The sequence below is a fragment of the Micromys minutus genome, assembly GCF_963924665.1.
Source record: "Micromys minutus genome assembly, chromosome: 18".
Lineage (NCBI taxonomy): Eukaryota > Metazoa > Chordata > Mammalia > Rodentia > Muridae > Micromys > Micromys minutus.
This window is the reverse complement of record NC_137953.1, coordinates 32,709,128-32,724,192: the sequence shown is the minus strand read 5'-3', so window position 1 is coordinate 32,724,192 and position 15,065 is coordinate 32,709,128. Positions and strand designations below refer to the sequence as shown.

The 15,065-nt window shown below is 43.6% G+C and overlaps 1 protein-coding gene and 1 pseudogene across 2 annotated transcripts; one reads left to right on the top strand and one right to left on the bottom strand.

Moving 5' to 3' along the window:
* Window positions 1-1,517: 1,517 nt before the first annotated feature.
* LOC308432606 (small ribosomal subunit protein uS10-like) lies at window positions 1,518-9,482 on the bottom strand (annotated as a pseudogene). Its single transcript has 3 exons — window positions 9,446-9,482; window positions 7,457-7,818; window positions 1,518-1,621 (listed from the first exon to the last, which is right to left on the bottom strand). The product of its transcript is annotated as a small ribosomal subunit protein uS10-like (transcript).
* Window positions 9,483-9,487: 5 nt separating this feature from the next.
* CBR4 (carbonyl reductase 4) lies at window positions 9,488-13,763 on the top strand (the record flags this gene model as incomplete). The annotated part of the gene is given in 3 exon segments (XM_080932383.1): window positions 9,488-9,568; window positions 12,979-13,293; window positions 13,296-13,763. Coding segments are annotated over 3 exon segments (864 nt in total).
* Between the last annotated feature and the right edge of the window lie 1,302 nt (window positions 13,764-15,065).

Sequence of the window (15,065 nt, the reverse complement as noted above, 5' to 3'; positions counted from 1 at the left end):
CACTACTATCACCCAATGGATGTTTTTTGTGGAAAATGGCTTTGATTGTTCATACGTACTCAAGTCTTTCTCGTGAGCAAGTTCCCAGTATTTCTAGAATATAGACTGAGTTACCAAATCCTAGAAAAGCTACATTTTATTAGAAAAAAACATTAGTAGTTATCAGAATATAGAGTTCAACACACAGATGCATTGGGCTGCTCAAAATACTGTAAAGTAAATGAGGTAGGGGATGCTGGGATAGTATTTCACTGTAACAGGAAACATTCAGTAGGTGTATCAGAGCTGGAAATGCAGCATTCTAGGGTCTCATGGGGAGCGGGAGAAGAAGAGCCACAGATTCCATAGATGACTGTGCCCAAACTGCTCATGGGTCTGGGTTTATCCAGTGCTGGCTCCTCACTGACGTCTGCTCTACAAGCTTATCATCTATGCTGTAGTAGTCATGTCTCCATGTTTTAAGAGTTACTCCTTAGAATGAGTCTCCCACCAAAGACCCTGACTTTCTTCTCAACTGGAGCTACAACACTCTGTGAAGGGACAAGCAGAGTTTGACCTTGATAGAACTCTTGCTCTCACTATGGCCAGCTTATCTGCCTGTCCTTGTTACTGAGCTGTTGGTTTGGTGTCAGCATGTAATCAACTCTCTCTCAAATTTGGAGATTTTCATTCAAATTTAGGAGGAGAAGATAATAAAGCTGGATACCAGAGTGTGAAAAATCACAGAAAAGTTCCCCAATACTCAAATGTGCTGAAGGGTAGAGTGGAGTGGCAAGTGAACAGGGGTTGGGGATTTTGCAGGCAAAACTGCAGACAGGAGGGAAGCAGAGCAGGACTCCAGCCCTGCACAGTATTTCTCCCATTGAGGACTCACAGATGCTGAGCAGCAAATGGTAGAATGTGCTGGGTCTGAAGGGGTTCTGAGTGTTCTGTGGGGCCCATGGGGAAGGATATGGTAAATGCAAGCCTGGTGGAGTCCAGTCTGTAGGAGGCGGGTCAAGTCCTCTAGCACACTGGAGATAACCATCACCGACATCCTTAGATGAGAAGTGCATGTGACCTGTGCTAAAGGTCAGTTCTGCACAGTTTATAAGAGCCAGACACAGGGACTTAGTCTCCACCAGGTGCCGCTCTACGATTCTGAGGCCTGCTGATGATTTGTTATCAACCATTGTGCTGTGTCCTATTTCAGGATCGTGGTCTGCAGATGTCCTTAATCATATTTTTAGACTATGCTTTCCCTTGGGTATTAATCAGGAGTGTTTTCTTTGTCCCTCCTATAGAGTCTGATCAAGAAGTTCTCAGCAGACAAAGAACTTTCAAATATGGCCATTTCTGACTCCAACTGACTCCAAAGTTCAGCTCTTGGGTTGCTATATGACTCTTTTAGTTGAGTTGATGGTTGAAACAGCACCAGTTGAAGCCTGCTGAATTTAATGCCCCTGCATCAGCTAGGACCTCAGCAGGAGAATAGTGGTCATTCAGGAGAACATGGCTGTCAGATGTGTAGAGGCAGCTCAGGGCGGGGCCTCATAGGACAAAGCAGGTGATGACAGAGCTCTGGCAAGTGCACATTCCAGATTGGTAACAGCCAGGGAGTGGCCATGAAGGTTCTGAGTGCCTGTGAGACATTAATAAACAGGTGGGGGTATAGCTCAGGGGTAGAGCATTTGACTGCAGATCAAGAGGTCCCTGGTTCAAATCCAGGTGCCCCCTTTTCCTGTGATTTTTTAAAGCTAACTAACCAAATTTTTGGTATAAACACACTTTCTCTTGACTCCTGGTTGGAGATTTAACCCACTGATATTACGGCTGTGTTATTACCCATCAGATGGTTCATGTGACAGATGGCTCTGTGTGTTCATTGAATCTCAAGTCTTTCATGTGATTGAGTCTTCAGCATTTTTAGAATGTATAGTGAGATTCCTAAACCTCTAAAAGCTATGTTTTATTAAAGAAAATGATCAGTGTTTCTCAGCATATAGAATTCAACACATAGATGTATTGGTCATCAGCAAAGGATACTCAAGAAATTTGATTAGGAGATTCTAGACTGGTAATACTCCATTTTGAGACATCAGATTGGTTCATCAGAGCTGGGAATGTAGGAATCCAGGCTCTCAGAAGGGCATGAACATAATATATGGATTTCATAGATCACAGGTTTTCCTAAGCTTTTCATGGGCCTGGTTTGTATCCATTGATGTCTCATGACTGACATCTGTCCTATGGCTCAGCCTCTGTGCTATAGCAGCCATGTGTCTCTATTTTAAGGGCCTTGGAATAAATCTCCAACAAAGATCCCGACTTTCTTAACAGCTGTAGCTACAGTTCAGTGTAAAGGTCCAAGCAGAGCCTTACTGTGCTGGATCTATGCATTGTACCATGGACAGTTCTTCCAGTCCCTTTGGGGCAAGACACAAAGTAAACATGCAGATCCTTCTCTCTTCCACTGTGCTGTTGGCCAACTCCATGTTTATATTTCTAATAATATGACCACATTTACCTACAAATAGTTCATTTTTGCCATTTTTGCCATAATTTAAGCAAACTTCAGTTTGCAGTTCTTCACTATGTAGTTTCTAATTTGAAGGTGAATTGGGGTTCTGTTCATGTGTCTGCCTGTCTGTCTGTAAAGATTTTAATTATTTAAGGATATTAAATGTGAGATATTGCAGCTCTATGAAATATTTGAGGACCACTTTTGTAAATTGTATCTAAATAGACAAACTTTATTGTTTCTAGATATTCACTTTCTGCTTAACTTTAAAAACACATACAGAAGGCAAAATAAAGCTTAGTTATGTAATTAAGTACTACTTAACATTACTATAGGTTCATTTATTGGTGACTGAGCACTAACCTGATGTTCTCAATTACTCTAAAGAGTTGAAACTAGTACCTTTCATAAGTATAGATGTTTACTTTTCAAATGATTTGCATATACACAATACCTTAAGCAGAAAATAAAACATATAGTTTCTTGTAACAAATAAAACCTTAAATTTCTGTCAGTATAAAAAAATCATACCAATGTAAAATATTTGAGACTTGTTGCTTTTCATTTTAAAGGTAGATACAATAATCTACATTTCTTTTACTTATTTCTCTATATCCCCTCCTTTTCCATTTATTCCTCTTCCCCCTCCTATTCTAGATAATACTAGATAAGAGAGAAAAAATGATAAAGTCAAGAACTAAAAAATTAAGAAAGAGACCCTGATTTTAGCCTCCTTTACTTTGTTTCCTCCCTGATAACCACTTGTAACTCACCCTCCTAGAGTAACAAGCATCTGTAACCCAGGTAGTTACGAGTAACCAAGTACCCCGCCTCTTAGGAATGGTGGCATCATGTCTTTAATATTGCTGCTTGTGTGTATGGACCAATAAGAACAGCCTAACCATGAAAGGATGTGCTTCTGTGGCTCTCTGCTGAATGTGAAGTAAGAACTAGGAGGCACGCCACAGCGCTAGGCTGTCAATGTCAGCTAGGACCCTAGAACTCTGGGTGACAGACCATCTGTCTTCAGGGAAGACAGGGAGGGGTGTCTGTTGGCTCAGGTAGAATGTAGTTGGATAGTCTAGAAGCCAACCCAAGATGGTAGTGTGAAGCAATCTCATCATACAAGGCATTTCTTCTCCATGTTCCTTGGGTGATGGTACTATTCACAAATGGGCCTGGAAAGCTGCAGAGCTGAGGAAGGCATCTCACCAGTCAGGTCCGGCCACTTCTGGAAAGTGGGTCTGTGAGCATCTGTAATTTAACTTTATAGTCATTAACCATTCAGATTAAAATATTAACTGTGTATACTGGTACCTGTGGGGGTATAGCTCAGGGGTAGAGCATTTGACTGCAGATCAAGAGGTCCCTGGTTCAAATCCAGGTGCCCCCTTTTCCTGTGAATTTTTTTGTAACCTAACTGACCAAATTCTTGGTATAGACACACTTTCTCTTGACTCCTGGTTGGAAATTTAACCCAATGATATTACGGCTGTGTTATTACCCATCAGATGGTTCATGTGACAGATGGCTCTGTGTGTTCATTGAATCTCAAGTCTTTCATGTGAATGAGTCTTCAGCATTTTTAGAATGTATAGTGAGTTTCTTAAACCTCTAAAATCTAGGTTTTATTAGAGAAAATGATCAGTGGTTTCCATAGGAAGAAGCCACTCCTCAGCCTCATAGGACTCTTCTCTGACCTTCTGGACCGAGTGAGCCTTACAGAGCCTTGGAGTGTAGCTTGTGCACAACATGTGACCTGGATGGGTCTCACAGTGGGTTCCATCCTAGTTCCTGTCAGAGGAGAGAACAGAGCACAAGGGAGCACAGTATGTCATGCAGCTCTGTATCAACCAATACCTGTTTGTTCTCTTGTATATAAAGGGGACAATAAGAAGGGGGCACCTGGATTTGAACCAGGGACCTCTTGATCTGCAGTCAAATGCTCTACCCCTGAGCTATACCCCCTTCTGCTTTATGTACATCTCATACACAGCTCTGAATCTGTATGCCACCCCCTAACGTGTACTTCCCATTATTCCAAACTATCTGCTGTGTCCCATGAGGCCCTGTCCCAACCCACCTCTGCACACCTGTCTGTCACCTCCTCATGACCATACCCTCCTAGCCTCAGCTGAGACAGAACACAGACACCTGGAAGTCTGCATTTATCTCATCCTGTAGACCCACTTATACAAGCCACACTCTGAGGGCTGGGTGTTAAGCAGTGGATGTCTTTTGAGGGAGGGGACTGTTTTCTTTAAGGGCATGTCTCTTGGTAAGTTAATCCTCTTGTAGTGGAATACTTCTTTGTCAGAAGCATATGGACAGCACAAACTGTAGGAACAACACCTGTGGCACAAAGGTTGTCTCTGTGAAGACAAGTTAAAGGAAGGAGTTGAAGGTGAATATGATCCAAATACATCATATGAAATCTCAAAGAATTAATGGAAGTATCTTAAAATATACTTTTCCTCAGCAATAGGGTCTTACCACCAGGTTGTGTAGAAAAAGCAATAGCCTTGGGAACAGCTGGTAACACAATACCATGAGCTTAACCATAATTTTTTAAAAATGACAGAAAGGCTCACTTTTAGATGGTACCAATTTCTAATCCTGCTAACATGCCATGATCCTGGGACTAGCTAGTTTGTGGGTCCTAGGAGGAAATGTACTACTTTGTTCTGCTAAAGGATCACAGCAATAAAATGACTCTAACGACACAACACTCTATTCAGGGTTTGGTCAGCTCACATGGAACAAGCCTCTCCTTGCAGCAGATGGAAATGAACACAGAGATCCACAACTGGGCAGTGTGCAGAAGGCAGCACTCAGTGGTAAATGTGATGCCTTCCTTAAGCCCACACTCACGGTCAGATGCTGTGCTGAAGAGAAGGCAGAAAGGCTGTCAATGCCAAAGCTGGAGGATGACCCCAAGGAAACAGTATAATGTGTTTTATATTTCATCTTGTCCATCTTTTCCTTTCTATTTCATATCTGTAAGACTTTATCAGTCATAACTCTACAATGCAGTTAACACTGGGTTGTACTCTGCTTTCCTTATAGTAACAAGTGACTGCCTTGGAGGTGGCAGACATTGAGGCTTCTACATTAATTTCCTTTCATGGTTAAGCTTTCACCTTATGGCTATACTAAATACCCTATAACTGACCTATATATTTCCTGCCAGGTGCTGCCTGCCTCCAAGCCGGTCTTTGCCCACATTAACATTATTCAACAGGAGGGTCAAAGCCAGAAGGAAGTCCAAGCCACCCTGTCCTTCTTACAATACATCCAACATACAGCCCACCTTCCTTGCCTAACCACAATGTTCAGTCACTTCCCTCCTCTAACCATTTACCCAACTCCTTTTCAATGCCTTTTCTGTGTTTCCCTCTCTAGGTTGCTGTTGGCAGATGTTCCTATTAACATCTTGGTTCATGAACCCTCTGGGCCCTTACCACACAGAACTTACAGAACATTCTTCAGTCTATTTCCTCCCCCTTTGCCTCACAGGGTCCTCCTCCCATCTTACATCTTCCTGTAACATTACTGTCCCCAAGCCAATGTAGGTTAAACTGCTCCCTTTCTCTGGTGCAGTAATATTACTGGTTCCTGCATCCCCACCATGATTGTTCCCAGGTGTATCGCTATGTGCCCAAAGAACTCACTTTGCAGCCTAGAAGAGGACCGGAAGGAAAGGGAGGTCCTCATCTCTCTGCTTATCTAGCTGGGTCTCACTTTCTCTCTCTGGGTGCCATGACAGCTGCTAGAGGCAGTCTAAACACACCATGTGACCTTTGACTTCCAGGATAAGCCTGACCAGGGTGTGGCTTCTACCATGGACAGTCCTGAGTTCCTCCTGGGAAAGACCGTCTCTCTAGCGGTGATTGTTTTTATAAAGCCAGAGAATTCTTGACTTTGTGATGCTGAACAGGGATTGACTTGCATGGTGTTGTGGGAGGAACACTGTTCTCTGTGAATGAATCTGAGCTGGTGGAAGAAAACGCACAAATGCTCAAAGATCTCCTGCAAGATCTCCAGAGCACGCTATATGCCCAACACTCTGACTGCATGCTACTCAAACCCTCTGGTAGCTTGGCTTCTTTCCCTCCTTGGTCCTGTACTGGCAATTAGGGCTCCATTCCTCCTGGCACCCATTTCGAATTTCTAAAATGGCAGACAAGTAGCATTGCAAAAGTCACTCCCAATCAGTTTCTGGTTCAATATCAAACTGTTCCCAACATAGAGACTGATGACTGCGATGACACCCCCCCCCCCCATTCAACAACAAAAGGGCAGTGTTCAATAGGGGAGCTGGTCTGCAGCAATAGTCAGGCTGAGACGTGTCCAAACCCTAAAAGTCTCATCGTAAGATGAAAGGAATAGGGCTGCTTCCTTCTTGCTCTGGGCCTGCATGTTAGCCTTATGACCACCTACTTCTGCCACTCATGAGGAAGTCATGTAGCCTGGTGGCCAAATTACAGGTTAAACTTTCTCTCTCTGTATGAAGACATATCCAGTAAGCATTTGGTATTCCTCATGCAAACAAAGCATTCTCAGCACCTCAGCCCCAGCCAATGATGATTTATCCACAACCCCCCAAGTCCCTCCCTACTCACCAATGTTTATGCAGCCCCTGTTCACCTTTAATAAAAGGAGTTGTTTCTCTGAAAACTGTCTTTGGAGAAGACTGTTTTTCATGCACTTATGCCAACTGAGATCCTGTCTAACTCAACCTGCCTGGTGGAGCTCTATTCATTCCAGTATAGCCCAGTGAGTAAGGTGCCTGTATACCCCAAGGGGAAAGGCAGAACCCTCTTGGGTGCTGGTAGATCTGCAAAAAAGTGGTCAGTAATACCCACATATCACAGTCTAGTGTCTGTGACTTTCCTCTGCCAACAATATTAGTCCAAAACTCTTTAAAAAAAAAAAAACAAGTCAATTTATTTAAACAGTTGACGTAGGCATCTGCAATGGTGACTTCAACCTCCACTCCTGGCTCAGTACTGATGGAAATGATCTGTTTAACAATCTCAGAAGGACCATGTAAGTCAATGAGTCGCTTGTGGATCCTCATCTGGAATCGATCCCATGTCTTGGAACCTTCCCCTCAAGGTGTTTTTCTGGTAGTGAGTCTCATTGTCTTGGTATGCACGCATACCGGTCCTTTCACTTTCACATTCTTTTCCTTAGCACCTCTGACCAAGTCCTCGCAAACCTTCTCCAGCGACTTCACGTTGCGGCTGGTGGGCACGATTCGAATTTTCGAATTCGGTGAATCGCCACTTCAGACTCCACGAGCGTCCTTCCGGTATCTTAGATGCCATGGCTGAGGCACGGCTTCCTGACTTGTTCCTCAGCAGGAGTGAACAGAGGTGAGTCAGGACGGAGCAAACTGGAGAGCACTCCACAGCGCACACCACCAGGTCTCAGAAAAGCCTCTTCAACTTAGGCTTTGGCAGATTTTTAAGGCCAGGGCAAAAAGCAGTCATATTCTTTGCCAAAATATCTTGAGATTGATAACATTCTTCCCCTAGGAAACATTTTGAGCTGGACCTTCATAACCTCATTTCTCTGAGTGCTACTCTTTTCTAATTATTCTAATTTCTTATTAGCATGGTCCATAATGTCCCAATTACAGCACCTAATCTGAAGTCCCAACATCTCCCACATTCCTCCAACAAGCAGTGTGGTCATGTCCTGTTATGTTAACAGTACAGGCCCTAGTATCAACTTCTCTCTTACTATTCTGTGTCACTAGAGTGTTACACACATAGTTATTACACTATTCTAACATCACAAACATACATCATCATGAAGGGAGCTTATTATAAAAGAAAGCACTTAACTGGGGATAGCTTACACTTTCTAAGCTTAGTCTAAGATGGCTATGGTGACATCATGGTAGCAGGTGGGAGGCTTGTCACCACGATACTGAGAGTTGACATCTGACACATGAGAAGGAAGCAGAGGGTAAGACTACTGTGCCTGATGGGGATTTTGAAACTTCAAAACCCACACCCAGTGACACACTGTTGCACCTTGATACTTAAGGTTGAAGTCGGCCATGTCTAGATAGCTCCTCTGAGCTCCCTGAAAAATGGAGGATTCCCTTATTTTAGGGGAGGCTTCTTCTCTGTCTGATCTTGGAAGTCCAACCCCCAATCTTCTACCTGAGGAAAGTCACATAGTTCTTGGGAAACCCACAACAAGTTCAATCCCTCCCCATAAGACCCTGCCCTTCGAGTATCTGTGATTTCTGGAATGTCTCTCCATTCAAATGAGGCATCAAATGAGTACTTTAAAAACTCTAGCCAAGAAAACTTCACCCTAAGAAAAACCCATTCCTACTCTCCAAGGTTCATATATAGCCCTGGTTCACTCTGAATAAAGTGTGTGTATACAAGCCCACTCCAATAAAGGTATGTGCGCTAGCTAAGATCATCTAAGAGAGCTGTTCTATTAAAATCCCTAGAGAAGGCCTTCTTCCTGCACTCCCAGCAAGACTAGGGTGCTTCAGACCCCACCCATTCTGGATTCCATTTCATCCTTCCAGTCAGATGTTCAGTGGTGTCTGGACACCCTGAAAGACAGGAAGCTGAGCACACACACACCACATACCACACCTCCCAAACCTCCCTAAACAGTTTCACAAACTGGACCAAACATTCAATTACATGAACCTATGAATTGTCATTCAAGCCACCACATAATTGTATGAAAAATATTTAAATTAAATGTTCAGACGATCAGTATAGCATGTAGGAAGAAATATAGGTCTTAGCACCCATACGAAGGCTAGACATTTTACTTCATTAGCCTCTGACAGGAAGGGTTTGTCTCCCACAGGAAGAAATGTCATCTTCATAAGACACATTCAGGAACTTGGAATCTGGAAAGAGACACGTCCACACAGAAGAGATCATGGAAAGGAAGAATTACCGGGTGAAGGTGGAGGGATCCGCAGATCCTTGGCCATGCAGTATGCTGGTGGACAACCAGGACAAAGGAGCAAGATCCTGGATAACAGCAGGAAACAGTACAAATGCTCATATTGATGAACCTGTATGGAAAATTGTCCAGAAAGATATTTCATAGAGAACTCAGCATGTGTAGGAGATGTAGGTACTGAGAGGAATGCCAAGGGTTAAGCGTGAGGCTGTCATTAATTGGAGGAAAAACAAAAGTTCCACCAGGTATCTTCACCCTGTTTAGAATGACTGACATCAGTCACACAGTGTTAACATCATGATATAAACACAGAGAGTCATCCAACCAAAAGCTGGACAAGACTGTAACGGGAAAGTGAATGGAAGAGGGTATGAAGTTATGACCTCATCCACAAGTCGGCAAGGTGTGATGACGTAGGAGACACCACACTGTGTGTGTTTTCTGCAAGTGCACAGGACAGACCAGCAGAGACAGCTGACTCTCTGGGGCAGGGCTCCCAGTGAATCACAGGAGTAATGAACTAAACAATAGGATTCAGGGTACATGCGGTTTTTTTTTTTTTTTTTTTTTTTTTTTTTTTTTTTTTTTTTTTTTTTTTAGTAACTTTTGAAAAATGCTGTTCAGTTTTTAAAATAATTGAATTGTGCATATACTTTGATTAGAAATTATAAAAACTAGTTTGTGTAGTGGTGACAGGTTTGATGCCTCAGGAAGAGGCCACAGTGTCAGCATTCTCTGTCTCCTGCTCTGATGATGCAGCTCCTCCACAGGCCAGTGAAGAAGCCAGTGTGTGGCTTGTGGGTTTTGCTTGAGTTGAAGGTTGAAGCAGCACCAGCTGAAGCCTCCTGCTTCTCAGTTGACCTCAGCAGGAGAATGGTGGTCATTTATGAGAACATGGCTGTCAGATGTGCAGAGGCAGCTCAGGGCTGGGCCTCATAGGAGGAAGCAGGTGATGACAGAGCTCTGGCAAGTGCACATTCCAGATGTTAACAGCCAGGGAGTGGCCATGAAGGTTCTGAGTGCCCGTGAGACATTAATAAACAGGTGGGGGTATAGCTCAGGGGTAGAGCATTTGACTGCAGATCAAGAGGTCCCTGGTTCAAATCCAGGTGCCCCCTACCACATGTCTGTTTTTACTCATGGAGATAACACACACACTCAGTCCTGTTTCTTCTATTCATTCTAGGACCTCACCAGACCTGGAGCTACAGACCAGCCTGTGGTGTGGATAAATGGATGTCTCCCATCTCATCCTACAGGCTGACTGTCCCTCCCATTTTTATTATCTGTCTCACTGTTCCTGCACAGCTTCTATGGTTCTGTTACTTTCTAAGTAGAAGGCAAGACCTTTGTGGGAGAATATAAGGATTTTCTAGGCACAGCAGTTGTAGAGACATCTAGTATCCAGGGACCAGAAAGGAAAGCCTAACCATAAATCTTAAATCTACCTTCCTTCTTGGCTATCTGGTGAACCTGTGGTTAGAACTAAGTAAACAAATCACAAAAGCAGGTTGTCTATGTAGGGTGGACATTTCCCCTGTGAGCTTCTCTCCACCTTCCAGAGAGCACTGTTCACTTGCTTCAGCCTCAGAGGCTAAAGACTACTCAGCTTCTGTACCAGGCAGACATGGACCCTGAAGTGTTGCTGCTGACAGTGCCATTTAGGACCCTAGGAGAACTCTGAGTGACAGACCATCTGCCTTCAGATAAAGAAGACAGGGTTGGTTGGGGGCCCAGGTGAAGGCAGTTGGCCAGCTCAGGAGCTAACCCAGGAAGGCAGTGTGAACTGGCCTCATGGTCTGAGGCTGCTCCTCTCCATTTCCTTGGCTGATGATGCTATTCTAGGATGAGCCCCAGAAGGTGCATCCACTTATTTTATATAGGTATCGAAAAACTTCGAGCTGAGGAAGGCATCTCACCAGTCAGGTCTGGCCGCTTCTGGAAAGTGGGTCTGTGAGCATCTGTAATTTAACTTTATAGTTATTAACCTTTCAGTTTAAAGTTATTAACTGTGTACACTGGTACCATGGGGGTATAGCTCAGGGGTAGAGCATTTGACTGCAGATCAAGAGGTCCCTGGTTCAAATCCAGGTGCCCCCTTTTCATCTACATTTGGAAATTTTCTGATCACATTCATAGTATAGACCTACTTTTGTCTCTTAACTCATGTCTTGAGATTCACCCCAGTGGAGGGCACAGCTGTGGTATTACCCATCAGATCCCTCACACATAACTTGTCTTTTAGGCGAGAAAGTCTTCTACAGTTTTGGAATGTAGAGCAAATTTCCTAAACCTAAAAAAGCTAGGTTTTATTAGAAAGAACAATCAGCGGTTCTCAGACTATGGAATTCAACACATAGACGAATTGGCAGCATCTGGGGACTCTAAAGAAGATTGAACATTTCTTTAGGTGCTTCTCAGCCATTCGGTATTCCTCAGCTGAGAATTCTTTGTTTAGCTCTGTACCCCATTTTTAATAGGATTATTTGATTCTTTAGAGTCTAGCTTCCTGAGTTCTTTGTATATATTGGACACTAGCCCTCTATCAGACTAAAATTGTAAAGATCCTTTCCCAATCTGTTGGCTGCTGTTTTGTCTTTTTGACAGTGTCCTTAGCCTTGCAGAAGCTTTGCAATTTCACGAGGTCCCATTTGTTGATTCTTGATCTTAGAGCATAAACCATTGGCGTTCTGTTCAGGAAAATTTTCCCTGTGCCTATGTGTTCTAAGTTCTTTTCCACTCTCTCTTCGAATAGTTTCAGTGTACCTGGTTTTATGTGGAGGTCTTTGATCCACTTGGACTTGAGCTCTGTACAAGGAGATAAGAAAGGATTGATTTGTATTCTTCTGCATGCTGACTTCCCTCAGTCCTTCTTAGAAGGGAGAACAGAACACTCACAGGAGGAAATACAAGGTCAAATAGAGGAACAGGGATTGAAGAAAAGATCACTCAGAAGCAGCATCACCTTGGGATCCACCATATATGCAGCCACCAAATCCAAGCACTCTAGCTGTTCCCAAAAAGTACTTACTGGCAGGAACCAGATAGAAATGTCTCCTCAGGGACTATGTTAGAGCCATACAGATAAAACTGAGCATGCTTGCAGCTGACCATCAGACTAACTTGGGGACCCCAATGAGGGTGCTAAAGGAAGGAGCTGAAAGGGGTTGTAACCTTATAGGAAGAACAACATTATCAACCAACCAAACTCTCCAAAACTCCCATGGACTAAAACACCAACCTTTGTGCACACTTTGAGAGACCTATTGATCCAGTTTCTTATGTAGCTGAAGATAGCAGTGTCTGCAATCAATGTGAGAAGAGGCTTTTGGTCCAGGGAGGGCACGTTTTCCCAAAGTAGGGGAATGACAAGGCAATGGGGTGGAGAGGGTGATTAGGAGGGAGTGTACCTTTGCGAAGGCAAATGGAGGGGAACGAGAGTGGGAGCAGGAAAGGGATAACATTTCAAATGTAAGTACAGAATATCTAATAAAAGAGTTGAAAGGGACTCTTTTCCCCCCTAGCAGCTGTGTCTTTTATTAGAAGTTCTGTGTCTTAGGGATTCATATTGCAGGTCCAAGGTCCAAGATGGAAAAGTCTGTGCGGTTTTTGGAGGCTCTGGGGGCATTGACAGGGCTGTAGCCCAGCTAATGGTCCAGAAGGGCTATCGCCTGGTGACTGTTGCCAGAAACTTGGAAGTGGCCAAAGCCACCACTGGCGAGCTCGGCGGAAACCACTTGGCATTTAGGTGTGATGTTGCCAAAGAACAAGATGTTCACAGTACATTTGAAGAGATGGAGAAGCATTTAGATCCAGTAAATTTCTTGGTAAATGCAGGTAAGGTTTTAACAGAGGTGGTCTTTTAGTAAGAACAAAGACTGAAGATATGCTATTTCAGCTTCACACCAACCTGTTGGGCTCCATGCTGACCTGCAAAGCTGCTATGAAGACAATGATTCAGCAGGGTGGGTCTATTGTCAATGTAGGGAGTATTATTGGTTTAAAAGGCAACGTGGGCCAGTGTGCGTATAGTGGCACAAAAGGAGGGCTTGTTGGGTTTTCCTGCTTGCTTGCTAAAGAGGTTGCACGGAAGAAAATCAGAGTGAATGTGGTTGCACCAGGATTTATTCGCACAGATATTACAAAACAGTTGAAAGAAGAACATTTCAAGAAAAACATCCCTCTTGGGAGGTTTGGAGACGCTCTTGAGGTGGCACAAGCTGTTGTGCTTCTTTTGGAGTCACCCTACATCACAGGACACGTTCTTATCGTGGATGGAGAACTACATCTCACCTCACCGTCTAATTAGAGATGGTGCTGTTGTAATGGTGATTACATTTTCCTATTAATCAGACAGTTATATCTATATGGGTGACATTTGCTAATGGAAACAAATTAGCTAATGGGTGCTACAAATGATTCCATCTTTGTATGAACATGTCTCAAAAAACAGTGTGACCGGTTGTAATCTAAAGGGTGTGAATTCTCTGTCTTTAGAGGTCATAGCAATTTTAGTACATGGCCATTTTGTAAGTGTTAAACATCAGTATTATTTTATATATTTTTGCCTTGAAAGTAGAAAATTCTGTTGTCTAATTGTGATATACCTGAATCGAGCTGAATGTTAAAGGCTTCCACCTTCTAGACTGTTGCTAAAGTAAGAGTATTTACAGAAGATTGAGGTCCTTTTTTATTATTACTTTTCTTTTGCTTTGGTAAAACACTGTGACCAAAAGCAACAGAGAGGAGAAAAGGCTCACTTGATGCTTATGGTTCCCGATGGTAGAGGCCATCAAGGCAGGGAAGACAGTGCAGCAGCCTGGGAAAGCATGGTGCTAGGAGCAGAGCGCTTGCTGGCCACATTTCATCCACACACTGGAAGCAGAGAAAGGGGACAGGAAGTGGAGCCAGGATGTAAAATCTCAAAGTGCCTGAGTGACATACTTCCTCCAGCAAGGCTTTACCTCCTATTGGTTCTTTATCTTTTCCAAGCAATGCCACCAACTGGGGACCAGGTGTTCACACAGGACAGACATTTCACTTTCAATCCACCACCTCCATGATACTTGAGCCGCCTTGCTGAAGGCTGCCTTGTGTTTGCTTGTTTTGCATTTTGAGGAAGTATTTTACCATACCTTCTGCATGATATTGTATCTGCATGAACATAGGCACTCACTTATTTAATACATGTTGGAAAATGTCAATTAGAGGCAGATATTTGTTTAGAGAGGGATTTTCTTTCCCCTCCCCTCCCCCACCCTGTCTTACACCACTCCCCCATCACCAAGCTACTTGACTACCTCCACTTCTTCATCTTCTTTCTAAGCCAGGATGTCACTCTGTAGCCCTGGCTGCCCTGAACTTACTAAGTAACCCCATACTCACCTTGAATTCACAGCAGTCCCTCTGCCTTATTGTCCCAAATGCTGAGGTTGTAGGTGTGAGCCATCGTACCTGCCTTAAACTGTGGCTGTATGTGTGTGATGTATATGCATGTATATGTGTGTGGGGTTTGTGTGTGCATGTGGGGGAAGTGTACGGCACATACATGTGAGTGTGCAGGCATACATGTACATGCCTTCAGTGGCCAGAGGAGGATGAGGATATTGGT